General features: G+C 40.6%; 1 protein-coding gene across 2 annotated transcripts in view; it reads right to left on the bottom strand.

The window, feature by feature from the left end:
- The window catches only part of RAB44 (RAB44, member RAS oncogene family), a 350449-nt gene that overhangs the window by 18312 nt on the left and 314402 nt on the right, over nt 1-17735 (bottom strand). For both annotated transcript variants that reach the window (XM_069238986.1, XM_069238985.1), the window contains exons 12-15: nt 17334-17415; nt 14523-14637; nt 12134-12235; nt 7221-7297 (exon numbers count right to left, since the gene is read on the bottom strand). In XM_069238986.1, coding sequence (XP_069095087.1) covers nt 7221-7297; nt 12134-12235; nt 14523-14637; nt 17334-17415 — 376 coding nt within the window. The remainder of the gene's footprint in view (nt 1-7220; nt 7298-12133; nt 12236-14522; nt 14638-17333; nt 17416-17735) is intronic.

The raw sequence follows: 17735 nt of genomic DNA, 5'->3' as shown, positions 1-17735 counted from the left end.
AGGAAGAGAGCATATGCACTTTAGCACTGGTTAGCAGTGGTAAAGTGCGCAGAGTCTAAAAGCCAGCAAAACAGGGTCCAAAAAGTGGAGGGAGGCAGGCAAAAAGTTAGGGGTGACCACCCTAAGGCATGTCAGGTCTAACAGGCCCTCATGACTTTTTGTCCACATAAGCTACCCACGCCAAATTTGTGTCCTTTTGTTCCAGCATCCTAGGGATTCTAGAGGTACCCAGACTTTGTGGGTTCCCCTGAAGAAGACCAGGAAATTAGCCTAAATGGGAAAAAAGGGCTGCAGAAGAAGGTTTGTGGTTTGTTCCCTGAAAATAGCATCCTCAAAGGGTTTGTGGTGCTAACATCACCAGCTTCCCAGCTTTCAGGAACAGGCAGACTTGAATCAGAAAAAACAATTTTTCAACACAATTCTGGCATTTTACTGGGACATACCTAATTTTTACTATTTTTTTGTGCTTTCAGTCCAGTTAGTGACAGAAATGGGTGTGAAACCAAGGCCGGATCCCAGAAAGTTAAACATTTCTGAAACATAGACAAAATTCTAAATTCAGCAAGGGGTAATTTGTGTAGATCCTACAAGGTTTTCCTACAGAAAATAACAGCTGAAATAAATAAATATTGAAACTGAGGTGAAAAAAACAGCAATTTTTCTCAACGTTTTACTCTGTAACCTTTTCCTGCGATGTCAGATATTTGAAAGCAATATACCGTTATATCTGCTGGACTCTTCTGGTTGCAGGGATCTATAGGGCTTGTAGGTTCATCAAGAACCCTAGGTATTCAGAGCCTATAAATGAGCTGCACCTTGCAATGGATTTTCATTCTATACCGGGTATACAGCAATTCATTTGCGTGAAAAATAGGTATCAAGAAAACCTTTGCATTTCCAAAATGGGCACGAGATAAGGTGTTGAGAAGCAGTGGTTATTTGCACATCCGGGAAATTCCCGGGTGCCAACACTAGCATGTGAATTACAGGGAATTTCTCAAATAGATGTCTTTTTTACACACTGTCTTACTTTTGGAAGGAAAAAATGTAGAGAAAGACAAGGGGCAAATCGCTACTCCAAACTTCAGGTCATTTCTTTGCCCTCCTTCGCTTTCTTTTTAGTGCTTTGACCTATCAAAGTATAATTATTGATTGTATCAGGAAAGTAATAAATAATACAAAAACTATGGTTACCATGTGGCCCCAGACATGAAGATAACTCGTTCCTAGGCCTGCATTTCATTCACCACACCAATGCATTCTGGACCGCTAGTCAAAATGTAGTTTTTTTCAACCCTTTCATCACACCTGAAATGAGTGGTTGGCAAAAGCAAAACCGGTGCTGTGTGACATGGAGGCGTGTTGCAAGTAACACAAACACACATTTCAATGTCAAGAAGGGTTACATTTACTACATCTGTTGTCTTATTTAAGCAGACTTGCAAAAGTACAGCAATCTTGTAAATGAAAGTTCATGTACTTTGTGATTTCATTGCTCGCCATAACGACGAAATGCATAGGGTTGGCATCTACCTCATGTCACAGGAGCACTGTGTTTCCATGCCTCCCCTTGCGTGGATTGGTTTCGATGAACCACTTGAAATTACAGCTAATTGCAAGGTATGAGAGGATGCATGCATTTATGCTTGCTGCAGACAATATTTGTGGTAATATCAGGTAAAAAAACAATATGAACCGTCCCTCCAGATCATGAAAAAATGGCCAACAGCCAGCCAAATAAATGGCCCACACACTGACCAGTCAGAACGGCCTTTCTGCCCTGCTTGATTGCTCTATTGGCCAGTACGGCCGAGATTGGGATCATAGCTTACTTACGATATGGAGCTCGGTGTTAACCTTACAAATATTGTTGTTTGTCATCCTTTTAAGCATATCTTCAAGTCTGAGTTTTGACAGGACAGCTATCATACAGTCCTATTGCTTACAATATACTTAGAGTGGGCTTTAAATCCACCTCCTTCCACCATTGACTTTTTGGCCTTTTCAGACATTGTCTGGAGACTTTGGCAATCCCAGCTTGCCTCAGCCCAGAGTAGTATTTTTCTCACCAGATTTTGTCGGCTGCTATGTTATATTCCTGCACATCCAATGCCCTGCATAATTAACTAATTGACAAATATCGCCCTCTGAATCCGGCCCTCCTGCCATCCTCAACCGCTCCTTAGTGTCCTCCTGCTCCCCCATTGCCGATCACTCTCTCTTGTTCTGACATATTGCCTCTCCCACCTTTCCCTGTGAGCTCCACGTTCCCTCCTGCCCCTCCCTCCTTAACCTGTGTGCTCCTCATTTTCAATCCCACCCCCCTCACATCTCTCTCCTGCTTCCCCTCTGCAAAGCCCAGGATGCGGTACTAAACAGGACTGCAAACAAAATTGTCTTTATTAATTTCTAACATTACTTTTCTGTGATGGTTTACTTTAAGTATTGGTCACTGAACATTAATGGAACTCTAGAACACATTTAAAAGTGCGTTTGTTTATATTTGCTGTTTGAGGCATGTACAGATAAAGGCTAAAAGTAATTGCTTTAAGTGATGATGCCTTTTTTTCCCAACTAAGGCATCAAAGTACCGGTGGTGCCGATAGAATAGTGGTCCAGTGGTAAGCCTACTTGTTACCTCCAACTGCCATTCCCTCTCCTATCCCCCTCCTTCTTTCCCCAGTACACTTCTTGTTACTTTTTCCTCCTCCCCCGGCACCCCCCCCCCCCCCACGCTGCCCCACCCGCCCTCTCCCATCAGCCTCTAATTCCTGCTACCAGGGCCTTTTTTATTTCATAGTGACCTACTGTGAGCTATACTAAGGCTCCCTTGGCTTTCTTTTAACCAGTTTTATTTATTTTCATCATTGCTGGACAATACAGTACACGGAGTAGTTGTTTCATAACATGAATACATAAATGGTTAGAAACTTTATGTCATAACAGTGGGAAACTCGCTCAATTGATCCATGCTGCCATATTAATGACCTCTCCTATCTTGGTGCCTCCCCGACTTATATAGGGGTGCTGCAATGGTGATATTGTCTGTGCAACATCACCCCGCCTCCCTAGTGGAAAGGAGATGCTTGCGTTTCTAGGTGGACTACAAGTTAGTCAGCGAGGGTCTCTTTGAACATCTGCAATAGGACATCCCATGAAGCTGCTATGGGAATTTTACACAGGCCTCGGATCTCCTCCCGCCAAAGCAGCACTGCCTCGGCCTTACCCCATTTAAGTGTTGCAGCGCACTAGTGCTGCAGTCTCGGGAGTGAATCTGCTTTCCAGTTCATTACTATGGACCGACGGGCAACATGCAATGCCAGGTCTAGTCTCCCTTGCCTACTATACCACACTTTTTTCTTTCTCTGTCAAAACAAGTGTGGGTGGCTAGTAGAGGTCAAAAAGGCAAGCTCAGTGGGGCATGACTTGCCCTTACTTTTTAAATGTATGAAAAAAACATTCCCCTACATTTTGTGCAAAGACAACTGTCCCAGGATGGTTAATTTCGATCGTTCAAATGCTTCAGCTGAATTGTTATTCAGGAAGTGTCCTGTGCTGTGAAACCGAAGTAGGACAGCTAAACAATAAACAAAAGTTATTGCAAGACTGACTGCTGTCTGAAAGAAATGGAAATATGCACAACTGGCTAATCTGCAAGTGTAAAGGGTGCTTGGGAGCAAGTATTGGCTTTAATTGATGAAATTGCTTGATGCTTTGTGGTGACACAGATTTATTCCTTTTAAGTGGTAGTGCAAAGGAGTTACCATCTGAGATGTGAAGTGCTTGTTTTTAAGGGCAGTTATAAAAAAATAATCTGTTACATAGTTTGGGTATTACCAAAATCTATATTTTGGAAGCAACATTTTATCTTGAAGTTTGCACATTTTGTAGCAGTCTGTTTTATAGTGATGGTAATGCAAGTTTCAAATAATGACTTACACCTTAATGGTGCTTTCTATCACAGGTTGGGACCTTGTAGCACTAAAAATACACAACTTACCATCTGTACAGCACCAACCAACATTTAAGTCTGTGGCTCTCTGGTTACACCCAGACCCATCTAGTGCACTATTAGAGGTTTCATAATATTCTATAGTGCATTTCCCAAAGATTAACTTCACTTTTTTTTAAACTTATTTTTCATTTAAGTTGTGTGTCATACTCTATTTAGATATGGTAAGGTGAAAGACCAAAAAAAGTACTGAATATTTTGTTTTATTAGCCACATCTTTGACTCTGCCCACATATTCTTTGACCTCGCCTCAATGCATGCAGCATCACAGTTCCCATAATTTCTTAATGCACTTCAACCGCTGGCGGCGAGAGACCCTTCATTTTAGTTTGTGTGTCTTTATAGTCACAAAAACTAAAGAAGTAAAGCCCCTCCTCCCTCCATCCACCCTTAACTTGACATAGAAAAAAACAGGAAAACAGGACCGTATTGAAGGCAAAAGTACATTCACTACAGTCCACATTTGGTTCATTGTCTGGTCTAACTATTATGTACTTGCGCTACAGGAATTAACATGCTAAACCCACACTTCCTGGCTTTGCCAATGATTGTGTAGCAGTGTTTCACTCAAGGTTCTGAAGTGTTCCGTTTTCCATGTTTTTCTTTTTCTCTGTTTTAATTCAAGTTGTAATATTTATGTTTTCCAGGGTTCAACTTTGCTTAATGTTGTTCATCATTTCTTACTCTTTTCTTTTGCCTAATGGTTCTAATAGTGCAGCGCCAAGAATGCACTGCTTTGTTACATGAAATTGAATAAATCAGGAAAAACAGCCGAATTACAGTGGTTGTTAACTACAGACTCCTTCACATGCGGTAGAGGTGAAACTGTTCATCAAAAATGTACGTAAAAGGGTATATAATGTGGTGTTTTTAAAGCAACTAAAAAGAAAATACTCCTTCCTTTCTACTGTGTATTACCATCAGCTACGTCTCTCAAGGGTGTCCTGCAGCAGTCTGCTAAGAATGAGTGGGCATTAGGATCTGGGGAACCTAAAATGATTGCATTCACGAAAGGAGGTGGACTGCAGGGCAGAGGAGGGTTAGATGGGTAGTGGGGTTGGAGGTAGGGGTGGGGGGCGCATGTGCACTGGCACCCAGTTACTGGGTTAAGAGACATAGAAACATAGGCGCTGGAAGAAGGTGCCTTCTCTTAAATAGAGGTCCCAGATGCAGGTGGGTTAGGCGTGGCTTCCTAACATCAGACACTCATTACATTTTAATTGTATTTATATAGCGCGTACTACCACTGACGAGGCGTTGAAGCGCTATATTTTCATGTGAATTTAGAAGAGCCTCACCTCCTTCTCTTAAACTGAAAACCAATCCGGAGTTAACAGACTGTCCATGAGTACTCTCGACGCCCGTAAATTATTTAAGTGCAGGGGTTTATTTTGCATTTTGCCCCTCATGGCACTGCAACTCATAATTAGAAATATCAAGCAGAGTTGTTCCAACTAGAGCGTTATTGAGCCTACTGAATACTTGGAAAATGACAATCTGCAGAAACATTTTTTTCACCCTTAACCACCATTTATCGCCTTTTCTCCAGAGTATCTTGTGTGCTGTTTGTAAAGCACCCTGCTAACATCATATCTGGGGGCAGGCTGATGAATACAATGATAAATAAATATTAGAGCCATGGTGTATCTATGGCATGGACGTCATTTAGGGGTTGCCAGAGGTCGCAGGTGCGACCCATGGCTTGCCCTTTGCGATCCCTGGCACTGCCTTAGCGACTCCTGGCTTCAGAGGTGGCAGTCAGTCCCAGAAACACAGGACCAGCTCGTCCTTATGGACCTTAGTTGGGGCTCCGCTCTCTTGGTTTATTACACTGATGGTGAAAAATAAAATATTATTCACTATTAGTGTATTAAAAATGTGAATATGCTATTCCATGTATGTTGTGTGTGTGCTTGCGGGTGAGAGTGAGTTTACGTGAGAGAGTGTGTATGTATTGGTATTTGTCTGAACGAAAGTGAAGGTCAAAGGGCGCGTGATGTCACTTCTGCTACCCCTGGCATTTTTGTGAATTGATGCCCATGATCTATGGCCCATCTGTAGGATATCCTGGCTCCTTGGAAGGGCAGAGTGAACTTAAAAAATTGAGGATTATCTGCAACATCAACTCAACAATCAGATACTATGGTTTTTGCCACTGCACCACTAGTCAAACACTTAGAACTGGTCTTATCTACTTGAACATGGAGTCTGAGTGAAAGTAGAGGGCATTTTTATTTTCTACCTCATTCTCTCCCATTATCATCATGAAGCTCGCACCGAGGCTCTTCCAAAGCTGTGGACCAACAGACCCTTCCGCGTTCTGATGAAATTGAACGATCTCTTGCTGCCCATCAGGACTCTGTGGCTTAAGTTTGACTCTCCTTCCTCACCAAGGGCTCTATTAAGCATCATAAAGAACTTTCTACATTTTTAAAAACTAATAAATACATTTGTAAAAGGATTAATGAAGAGTGAAAGAGATGGCCACTTCTCTTGTAGTGTTCTGGAAATTTGTGACTCATTCTATACTGTACGCCACAAATAAGAGTCCCACAAAACACCTTCTTGAAAGAAATAATGAAGGAGCTCGTGGCAGGGAATCAATTATGTGAGGACTGCATTATAAAGTTGTCAACAAATGCCTTCTGGATGGGTTTGGCAGATTTTCGAGTAGGGGTCTTATATAAGGTTGGCTTGCTGGTTGATAGTAGGCTTCTCCAAGGTGAAAAGAACCCGCTTAATAGTTGATGCTTTGAATTTTAGAACCCCGATGCTACCGCAGTTTGTAAGGCTTTGCAAGAAGGAACAAACAGGTAAATAAATAAATACATAAATAGATAAATCAATACATAATGTGATTCCCTTCTAGAGCAATATTTTATTTGCAAAACTGATTTCTAGGTAATAATAGCGCAGGAGTTGCAATGTGATGAATTTTAAAAAGTATTAAAATTGTATTTTGAGGGGTTTTAATGTTCGAGTTTATTTTTTGTTTTTTCATTTTTTATGTGGTCAGTGACTATGATAACGCAATAATGCACTTTCCCTTTTAACGTTCGGTTATATATTATTCGTTTTAACCTACTAACTAACTGAATGAAATCGGTTAAAACACAAAGTAACGCTGCTATAAAACGTTTCCAGTTTTTTGTCTCAATAATCTAGCACACATTTTCGCAGTATTTGCATTTGGAAGCTCCAATCTCACCTTGCCAAGTGAATGATTGACTGTGAGATGTTGAGGTCAGCGGAAGCACTGCATTCGTGAAATAACATCCTATGCATCTGAAAGACAACAATGAGACTCACTCTCATTCTTCATGGAAAGCAGAGGAGACTTCAGTGAAAACATTGTGTGACATAGATTCAGAACCACTTAAATAACAGTGGGACAAGTTCTCCTGCTGGGCTTTCTGAAACCTGCCAATGAATACTACAAGGTGTTATCCCAGACCATGCCTTCATGTGCTTAGAACCGGATCACAAATAGAAAATTACCTGTACATAGATTGCAAAATATCTTATTGGCACAGCCTGAAATCGTAGAACGGGGTTAAGTGATAAGGTCTGCACTTTCCACAATAATGCGGGATATTTGTACAGAAACAAACTTAATATGCCTTACATTAATAATTGTATAGCCACCCATCTCCCTCATGCACTTGTTATAGATACAGATAATGTATGGAAAAATCAGCTCTCTGAATGTGAAATATATTCAAACACATTATAATATATGCAAATATTTTATATCATTGTATAGTATAAGACTATTTAACATATATATAAAGTCTTCTACTCGTAGGTTATAATGCTAGTGGAAGACTGCGAGAATTTCTGTGACCAAACAGAGGAGTAAGACCAAAGGCTGAGCAATCCAAGTGACCTGCAGTGTTGTTTTAAAGTACGGCAGGGGTATTTTATTCCTTATAATACAAAATTCTGTCCTATTCAATACTCGTCTATTTTTCGTTTTAATAAAACATGTTTTTGGGTTGCAGAATTGTAGAATACATGTGGAATCCACACTGGAAAAGAAATGCACCAAGCTGCAGCTTTTCATTCTTTATGTTTTTAAGTATTTTGACGTAAGTCACTATCAAAGCTACCTTTGTGGTTTAGAGTACATAACACAGATATATTATTATTGCCAACTCCACGTGTATAATAAACATTTAACTGTGTCTTCCTATAAAATGCTGAATTTTGAGGGAAAGAAGAAACAAAGAGATGAACGTGTAATTTGCTTTTATTTGTTTAATTGGCATTTGTGATTAATGCACTGCTTAGGAAGGTTCTTTTCCTAAAGTCTAATGGCTTTGTCAGAGGCATTCAGATGTCACACCCAAAACACTACATTAAAGTAGCAATGTCATTTTCTTATTGCAGGTGACTAGTTATGTAAGAACTACACTCTAATTAGAAAATAATAGAATTTTATGCAGCGATTGAAGGCCTCTATCTAGAACACTACCACTATCACTACCACTAATACCACCACTGTTACTACTGCCAATAATAATTACAACAATATTAAGAATACGCCATAAAACTGCCATATAGTCTAAGAAGCTGCTAGTGCAGGTGTCTTTAATAAAATGCACTAATGAGTGTTTACGTATTTTGAGTAATGAGTTTATGTAGAAAATGAATTAACGTAGAAAAATAATGCACACATTTGAACCTCGAAGAATGGCCACCAGTGTTAATGAAATGTACTAATCATTGATTAATACTTATGAAATATTAAATATGTGTAAGACTAATGCAGTAATATGTCATATTAAGGGTTATGAAGTATGCTTTAGCATATTAATTGTAGGCCTTAACTTAGCGAGTGTCTTGGCCTATTTTGCCAGGCCTCGTGTAGAAGCTGTATTTCTTAGCGTTTAATAAAAATTCTGACCAAGTGAATTAAGCTGTGAAACGTCTATTGTATTGTTTAAATGTGCCTAACGGAAGCTTTTCGTGAGAACCGACTGCTAGGAGATGATGTTCTGGCTAATGCAACATTTTATGTGCAATGTGTGTGAGACTGACTTTCCCAGGACACGAACAATGAAGACACTGACTAGAATGGAAGCTGCAACAATATTGTTACCTGACAAGCCGGATGATGAGAACATCGTAAGGCGAACCAATGAACTGTATGAGAACATAGAATTATTCGAATTCATAGATTTGATATAGTAGTATCATTGGACAGAGTGTGAACATACGATTAACTGACCAATAGGGAATTAGGGGATAGTTTAGGTGACTTTGATATAACAATACCGCAGAAGGAAAAAGAGTTCAGAACTTTAGGAGAGATTTGAGATTTTAGGAGAGAAACATTCATACTGACATTGGACTCATATTCCCTGACTGAGAGCCTGATGCCTTGCTGATCGACTGATGTCCTGAGGAGGAAGACTGATTCTGCTTTGCTGATCCATACCGAGGATAGGTGTAATGCGGTAAACTGTGATTTCTATGCATATTTGCTTTTTCTTTCTAGGTACCAACTGCGCTGTTTTTATCTATAACTCTATTGTAGTTAGACATTTTCCATATTGGTGTTACAAAATTATTTTGCATGAAGCCCAACATGCTGATGCTAATCTGATGTTAGTTGAGGATTCTGATTTATGATGAAAAGACTAATGCTTGATGGATTTCTCTGCTTAACTACATGTATTACATCTCGTTAATGCAGCTGACTCTGCTATTGATTTGTACTGTAACTCTAGAATGTGTTGTAGTTCAAGCCTTAATTAGATTGCGTTTCTTCCGCCGCTTTGGACAACCAGTGTTATTTCTGTATGTGTTTCATTTGATATTGAGATTAATCTACATGACCTTAGCATTGTTAATATAGAGAAATAAACATTCTTAACTTTCCTAAAAGTGTGGTCATTCATGGCTGAAAGGTCATGGTGTGTAAAAATTACTGACTCCATTGATTTATTGATTTTATTGATTACTAATGATTGTTGATTATTGTGTATTGATTGTTGATTATATACTGGAGCTATGGTAAGAACTTCTTAATTGTGAATCAAAAGGTTCATTGACCTATTCGCATCCCCTTGTAAGTTTACTTATAAAGGTCTGACGCGTTAACAACGACAGCGGGTGTTACTATTGCCGCAGAGCTCAATTCATTACTGGGTTACGTGTCAACAATCACTGGATAAACCTTTACTTGAAGAGCTCCTTTTTGTGATCTCAAAAGTCCTAGTTTCGTGCCTACTTTAGAGGTTAAACTGGCATGGCTCCAACCCTACCAAACTCACAGTGCACCTGCGGCACTTATAGGTGGGGCAAACACCGGCTTTCTGGTGGTGGAGCCTCAGGTGGCTCTGCTATCAGAAGCCCCAGGCAGGCGGCCTCCCCACCACAGAGCTGTCCTTTAAAGTACATTCAAATTCCCGTTCTATTAAGGGAAGTTCTTTCAACATACATTTTTCTTATTCAAGATCAGAAGAAACAGTCTGGCGGTCACAACCTGGAAACAATACAAATAACCTTCACACACGGAGAAAAAACTCCTAAAGGCAAGGGCCATTTGTTTTGTTTGTTTTTAAGAAATAACACCCCCCCCCCAGTTTAGGTGTTTCATGGAAAACAAAAATGTTTGATGAACAGGGCCACAGCAACATGGCACCTTGTTGATGGTCCCATCCAGGCTGGCAGGAATCTTTTTTAGGAAGTCTGCCACCTGGGTAATTAAGGACCTGTGCTCTTCTCACCTAAAAGCTAGTGAGCCACTCACCAGGTTCCAAAGGAGCCTGTTAATTTTCGTGATCTTAGAAGTTAGACTGTCATGATGGTTGCTATTTGTCTTATAGGAGCTGTTATGGACGCTAATAAGAATAAATGGCTCTTAAAGAAATAATCATTTACATTCAATGATGTTATTAATTGCCTTCATCGAAAAACAGCAGGCATCCAGTTTTGTAATAGGGTGCTGCAATGCGCTGTAAGGTGACCCAGAATTGGAAAAAACTAATCCTGGTGAGCGGTCATCACGTATCTCGCAAGATCGCTAAGGGCCGATGCCATTTTGGATAAAACTTGACAATGAAAGTTGCTTCCCAATTGACGAGCACTGTAGGAGGAGCCGTATCCGAGTAAAACAATGTATTCTCTCGGCACTGTTTCTGGAGGATTCCTGGTGGCGATTGTGGCACTGTTTTTTCACTGAGGAATTGCCTTTTGAGATTCCAGACTGTGGTGATTCAGCGTTCTTAGATAGTTCGTGGTAGAACATATTCTTAAATATGTTTATTTTGAAAAAGGATTATCAGTTTTCAAAAAGGTCGTTGAACTGTGGACACTGATAACAGATGTTGTGGGATCTGTTTCTCGTCTGGGTTACAATTCAACTAAGAATTGTTATTAAAAGCTAGGGTTGGTCTGAAGGAACATACAATAAATTAACAAAATGATTGATTTCAACCTGATTTAATGTGAATCGTGTTTGTTTCCTTGGACTTAAGTGCCATAGGTGGGGATTGTGGGGAATGAAAAGAACATTTTAATATTTCTCGGCGAGTATCATAATTATTACTAAAATATCAATGAACTCAAAATATATTATCTCTGATAGAAAAGAATGTCACTTTTTAACTTACATTAGCAGCTGTAGCCCAAGACCAATAGCATTACTTTATGAAAAGCTATCCCTGGATAGTTTTAAAGAATAAGAGATGGTGAACTGAAATAGATATAATCTTGACCTGTCTGTACAGGGCCACCAGAAAAAGTGAACAAGGTGACTAATTCCAAAGAGACCCTCCAGAAAAAAGACCACTCAGAACCATATCATCTCTGCTCTCACTTTCCCCTCATTCTTTCCCTCTCTCCTCTTCTCTCTTCATTCCCCTTTAACCACAGACAGTTTACTTGATATCTAATTCTAATCGCAGAGATCAGATCTCAGGAGTGAGTAAAGCAGAACCACTGGCGAATGTATGACACTTGTATGGAACAGACAATGCATTTTATGGTCATGTGTGACAACAACTTAAGCATAAAACTGTGTACAAACATTTACAGCATTTGCTGCACATCCAGTCATTGAGCTAGTATAACAATTAGAGTGGACACAGAGAGTCTTAATGAAGCTGTTCTTACCTGTGCCAACTGTTCCCCTTCATAGGTGGAGACCTGCCTCTGCGACGTGCAGTCTATTTTATTGCCAAGGAGAAGAATCAGAACACTATCTCCTACTGACTCCTATGAAGCAAGAATTCATTTAGTGAGTTAAATTGCTATCATACATATCAATTTCATCGCTGGCCTGGGGATGTGCTTGCTAAAGACGTTCACAGGGTGGTGAATGAGCCATCTACTCCACAAGTGTTTACGTGTGACCACCCAAGCCTTTCCTAGAGCCAGGAAGGACCAACTGGGATGGCCAACATCTAAGATGATAGACACCCTCAAGCACCAAGTTATACACGCTCTTTGCACACTTTCTGATAGCCTGATTCTGTCCCCCTTGACTCTAGCCGTGTATGCCCCAGGCTTCCTTAGAATAGGACATGGGTCTCCTTCTTGGGGTTGGGAAAGTTGCAATGTGGTGTCATTAGGCTCCCTCACTTAGAGCACTCTGTTGCTAATGACAGATAATCTTCTCTTCTTGGAAAAATGAATGTGTGCATTCAGGGGTACAGAACGGGCTTGTCGCACCATCTGCAATGATATCTGTGCACCCGCAGGAAAAAAAATACTGCTTCTGTAGGCACACTTATTTTTCAGTATAGCCCTAAATGCAAAAGTTGGCCTTGCAATAAGGACATAAATATCAGTTAAGACACTTAACAGGTCTGGTCTCCTATCTCAATATTTTTTAGTTTTTTTCTAAAATGCTAAGAGGTTTTGTTTAAAAACTCCGGAAGTGTCACCAGACCAAGAGTTATAAAGTTCACAAACACCTGACTTAATAATTCTGGGCCTAGAGACACATGGGGCCGTGTTACAGATAGTGACCTTGGGGTGAAACAGGCCTGTGCACCCGCTTGGTGTGCTCCTGGGGCACAATGCAATTACAGAAGGGGGCACTTGTGCAGCCCCTTCTTTAATAATGATGGCGCTGGCACACATGCAGCACCAGGACTATAATGAGATGGCATTCTCCCATTTACATGGGGACGTGGCCCCATGCGCAATGAGCGAATCCCTTTGCCTCAGCTCCCGTGTCGGATTATGGACACTGGCACAGAGGGAAACATGACTTTAGTAGGAGCACTGAAATTGCATCACAAAAAGGTGGCACACTTTCAGCTCTCTGAAGGGCAGAAAGGGGTCCCATGGAATCCTCAGACATCTCCCTGCAGGCGAGAGTTGTCACTCACTGCACTAGTCTGCAGGGATATCTCTCTCCCATCTTGAAATTGCGGGTGGGTTGCCACCTGCACTGTGAATCATGAAGCAGCTTAGAAGCATCCTGTCCATAATACACTTGAATGCACTGCCCTCAGGGCAGCGTGAGTTAACAGCTGCCCTGGGGAAAGTGTATACTTTGTAATAGGGCACATTGTCCCTCCTAGTGCCTGGCACAGCTCTTGAAAGGTGAGCCGTGGCACAAACAAGGAAAGCAAACCAATGCATAATACGGCCCCAGACCAGTCTTAGCTGCTGTGTGGGCAGGGACAACTGACAGGTGGACCACCAGCTCCAGCGTGACCCTTGCAGCAGCTTGGGGGAGCATTCAAAGACAGGATGAAACCTGACCTGAGTCCTTCACACTACACCTTACCCTAGACCTCCCGACGGCCATTTACCTGACATTGCCACCTGCTTAGAGAAGGAAAATGGAAAACATCAGCTTCTTTTTTCCTTGAAATTGGGGGTACATGCACGTCAAAGGATCTGGTATTCTGCAGCAGTGTAGTTAATCCTCATTTTGGGGAGAAAACCGGTGGCATCCCTGCACCAAATTGCATCAATATCTTAATGTTGACCACAGTGTTTGGCTACCATTCAGCACTGTTGCCAAAAGGTAGTCACACTGTATGTCAACTTACACTCAGTGCTTTAAATGGTCCGGTACTCTCCGGTACTGAGTACCGGCACTTTTTTATTTTGAGAGGGAGAGTACCGGCATATCTCAAGAAAAACGTAATACTTTTAATTGGAGAGTACCGGCACTTCTCAGAAACAAGCAGGTACTCTGATAGAGAGTACCTGCACTTCTATTTTTCCATTTAAAGCACTGCTTACACTTAAAGAAATGGTAACAAATTAACCATCGCTTGTCACTGCGCTATTATTTGTACAGTTATTCAGTATTATTTGCAGGGCCACTAGAATTATGCGGCATCAGAGGACCAAATTATGCAGCAGGGTTTATAGTAATATTACTTAATTATTTCAACATTTTAAATTTTGATAACACTGTCTGGGCATGGTTGCACCTCGTCAGTATTATTTTAATACCCAAATGTAGCTGTAATTATGCATAATTTGTATTGTAATATAGATGGTCAACATTTATTTCTCAGTTCGTGGTTATATTTACCTTGATGCAATCCAGCCAGTACCGCACTGCTGTAAAACTGTGCGTCGAAGTGACGTCATACATCAGCACAATACCATCTGCTTTTCTGAAGAATTGCTTCGTGATACTGTGATATCTATTGGAAATTAAACAGTTTTGTAAAATGTACCATCGCAACAAAAATTCCACAATGAATGTATAAAGTGCTGTCTTTTTTTTCATCATTGCTCATCATTTTCAGTAAATTGAACCTGATGTAGAAATCAGTACATCAAGAAAAAGGCAAATAATGAAATAGCACTAGAGCTTTAAACCCATATTCAAAGACTTAGCATTAGCCCATGTGGATTTAAAAAATGATGAGAGCTGCACCAGATATGGAAAAGCACCAGGTATAACACAACAGTATTCAGACAAGCTACAAAAAGACTGAAATGGCACAACTACTACCACTACGTCCATGACAAGGAAAAAAAAAATCAGTGTCTGCTATACAACAGTGTATGACATATAACCCACTCATGTGACAGACGGATCTCTGATTAAAATGAGTATTCTAACAGCACACAGTGCCCCGCTCGCAGCTGGACATCAAAGATATTTTCAGGCCTCTGAGCTGCCCCCTTCCTTATGTTTACATTACTCTAAATAATACATAAATACATGTAAATGTGTTCCTAAAGCTGCTTCTTGCAGGACATCTCCTGTGCTACAGCTCCTCTAACCAGTTTACTGTTAAATAAACACTGGCCTTCCACAGGTTCCACTTTATAGCTCATGTTGACAGCGTACATCACTGTGAGAGGGACATCAAAGCAGAGTCACTTGAGGTGTCTAGGCCTGAACTGCTCAAGTATTTTCAATCCACACTTCACTGAACAGTAGCAGACTGGGCATGGACACCATCACGTAAATACAGGTTAGCATTAATGAAGAATGTGTGCCAACAATCAAAGTTCATGTAAATATACTAACACCTATTGCAGTAGTCTCATACTGAATGGAATGCAAAGTAAGTAAAACTATTGGTAGCTTTCTTGGGGTTTTTGGCACATTTAGAAAACATTATGAAAACATAGAACCAAATGATGCTTTTTAAAACACTCCTTAAAGGACCAGGATAAGAATCCACAGTTTTAAGGCAGTTTCAAAATATTTGACATGCCCATGAATTTCAAAAGGCATAGGGCATCTTCCTTATTTACACCTTCAACTGCCTTTTCTTTTACCAATGCACCTCTTTTAAATTCATATAGCATAGCCATAAAATGAGCCACATGGGACTATGTTGGACTATGTTGGCAATGAGAGGCTTCCTCTACTTTAGTTGCTTGATTTGAAGGCATAACATTAGAGGATGGCTTTATACCCCACTGCAGCCCTTGCTTGTCACCCAGCTCGCTTCATTTGGCAAGGCTGAAGGTGTGATGGGCCTCAGATGCTCCCTTTTTCACCTTCCTCTCTTCTGCAGTTTGGTATCTCACCACAGGACAGTAGGAGCAGAGGGAGAAGGGAGGAGGGAGGGAGATGGAAGCCCCTTGTCAAAACCCTCGAGCACACTCTCAGCCTCTTTTCCTCCTCTGCACAACTCCACATATGCCAAAAAGAGGTACAAGACAGACAGGCTGAATACATGGATTATAGTACTATAATGGTGTAGGCCACACACCTCTACCATTAGTTACAGCTTGCTGCCAGTCCACTGAGTTCAATAGAACTCCAATATGATTTAAAATCTACTTAAAAGCAGAAGGAAGGGTGTCAGGCCTCAAAAACATGTTATCCCATCATACATGGGGCTGTGTGTGTGTCTACATGATAGTGGACACGTTGAAATGGCCATCGGTGAATGGGTGCTTAATTAGAGGTAATTTTAAGAAAGACATCAGCCTTAATTCACTCCCAGGACTTTCTTTCACTCACAAGAATGCTATTGCAAGGGCACTCAAAGTATTGCAAAAAATAGGGATTCTGCAGCCTAGCAAATTAACACAGCTGTATCTTGTATCTATTGGCTTGATTTTGTGTTTGATGGACAAACTAATGTCTGCCAGGATGGAGGCGGACATGGGTCTGCCATCCCAAAGATACGCTAACCATCAAAGTTATAGATGTCTACCAGCTAAGCAGTGATCTTTTATATCTTGAAAGGAACCACCATCATTGCTGTTCCATTCAAGGTGCAATAAGTTTGGTGAATGGCTGCTGTCAGAACTTTCTTGTTTTAAGAAACAAACTCCCAAAGCCTAAACTTACTTCTGTTACTCAATGCTAAGCTTTTCCTGGTAGTGACAGACAGAAAGAACAGTCTGCTCTAAATAGAGTGGGCAGTGTGATGGCTATACTCAGGCAACCTGTACTCCGTCATCCCATTGAAGTAAGCTTTCTGTCAAAGGAGCCAATGTGGACTGCACCAACAGAAAGGCCCTCGTGTCTCTAAACGAGGTAGCCAAAAGAAGAGTTTCACATTCTGGGTATTCTGCAAGTTTGTGACTGAGTGCCCTGTCTGCTAAACTCTAAATCAGCCCCTACGTATCTTACATCAGTTCCAGAGAATGTTCTAGTCTTTCTCTTCTTTTCAATTAAAGTATGCCTTCTTACTGACTTATCACAATGACTTCAAATTTGCAAAAACAATTTTTTTCAGAGTAAATACATATTACAGTTCAATTATATACCAATTAAACCTGAGGTAAACTTGCCATTTAATGAAACCTGATTATTCGTATGAATGATGTGATCTATAATCATAATATTCCTAAATTGTCCACCCTATGGGAGGTCTTCCACCGCATCTGTCACTTATCACAAAGTTTATATTATATGTCATACCTTTCTTGCCCAGCTGTGTCCCACATTTGTAAAGCAAAGCACTTGTTGTCCACGAACAGTGTTTTTATGCGGTAATCCAATCCTATGGCAAAAATTTGGAAATATTGATTTATAAACATAAGTAAAAAAACAAATTTGTAACTCTTCGTAGCCATCTGGCATTTCCCCTTTTCAGTTCCCACCTTTAGTCTACTGGACATATAGCTGAGTTCTCAAATAATGAATGCAATATTCTGTGAGACACTCAACACATAAGAAACATTCTGCTTTACAGTAGCTTGCGTCTCTCTTACAAACTATGGCCCTCATTACAACCCTGGTGGACAGCGGTAAAATGGAGAAATGTACTGTTGAGCCAAACCTCCAATTTACCACTCGCTCCGCCACAGCAGTAACAGCCGC

Source organism: Pleurodeles waltl, chromosome 6, assembly GCF_031143425.1.
Source record: "Pleurodeles waltl isolate 20211129_DDA chromosome 6, aPleWal1.hap1.20221129, whole genome shotgun sequence".
Taxonomy (NCBI): domain Eukaryota; kingdom Metazoa; phylum Chordata; class Amphibia; order Caudata; family Salamandridae; genus Pleurodeles; species Pleurodeles waltl.
Note: the sequence above shows the minus strand (reverse complement) of the source record. Positions and strands in the feature narration are given on the sequence as shown.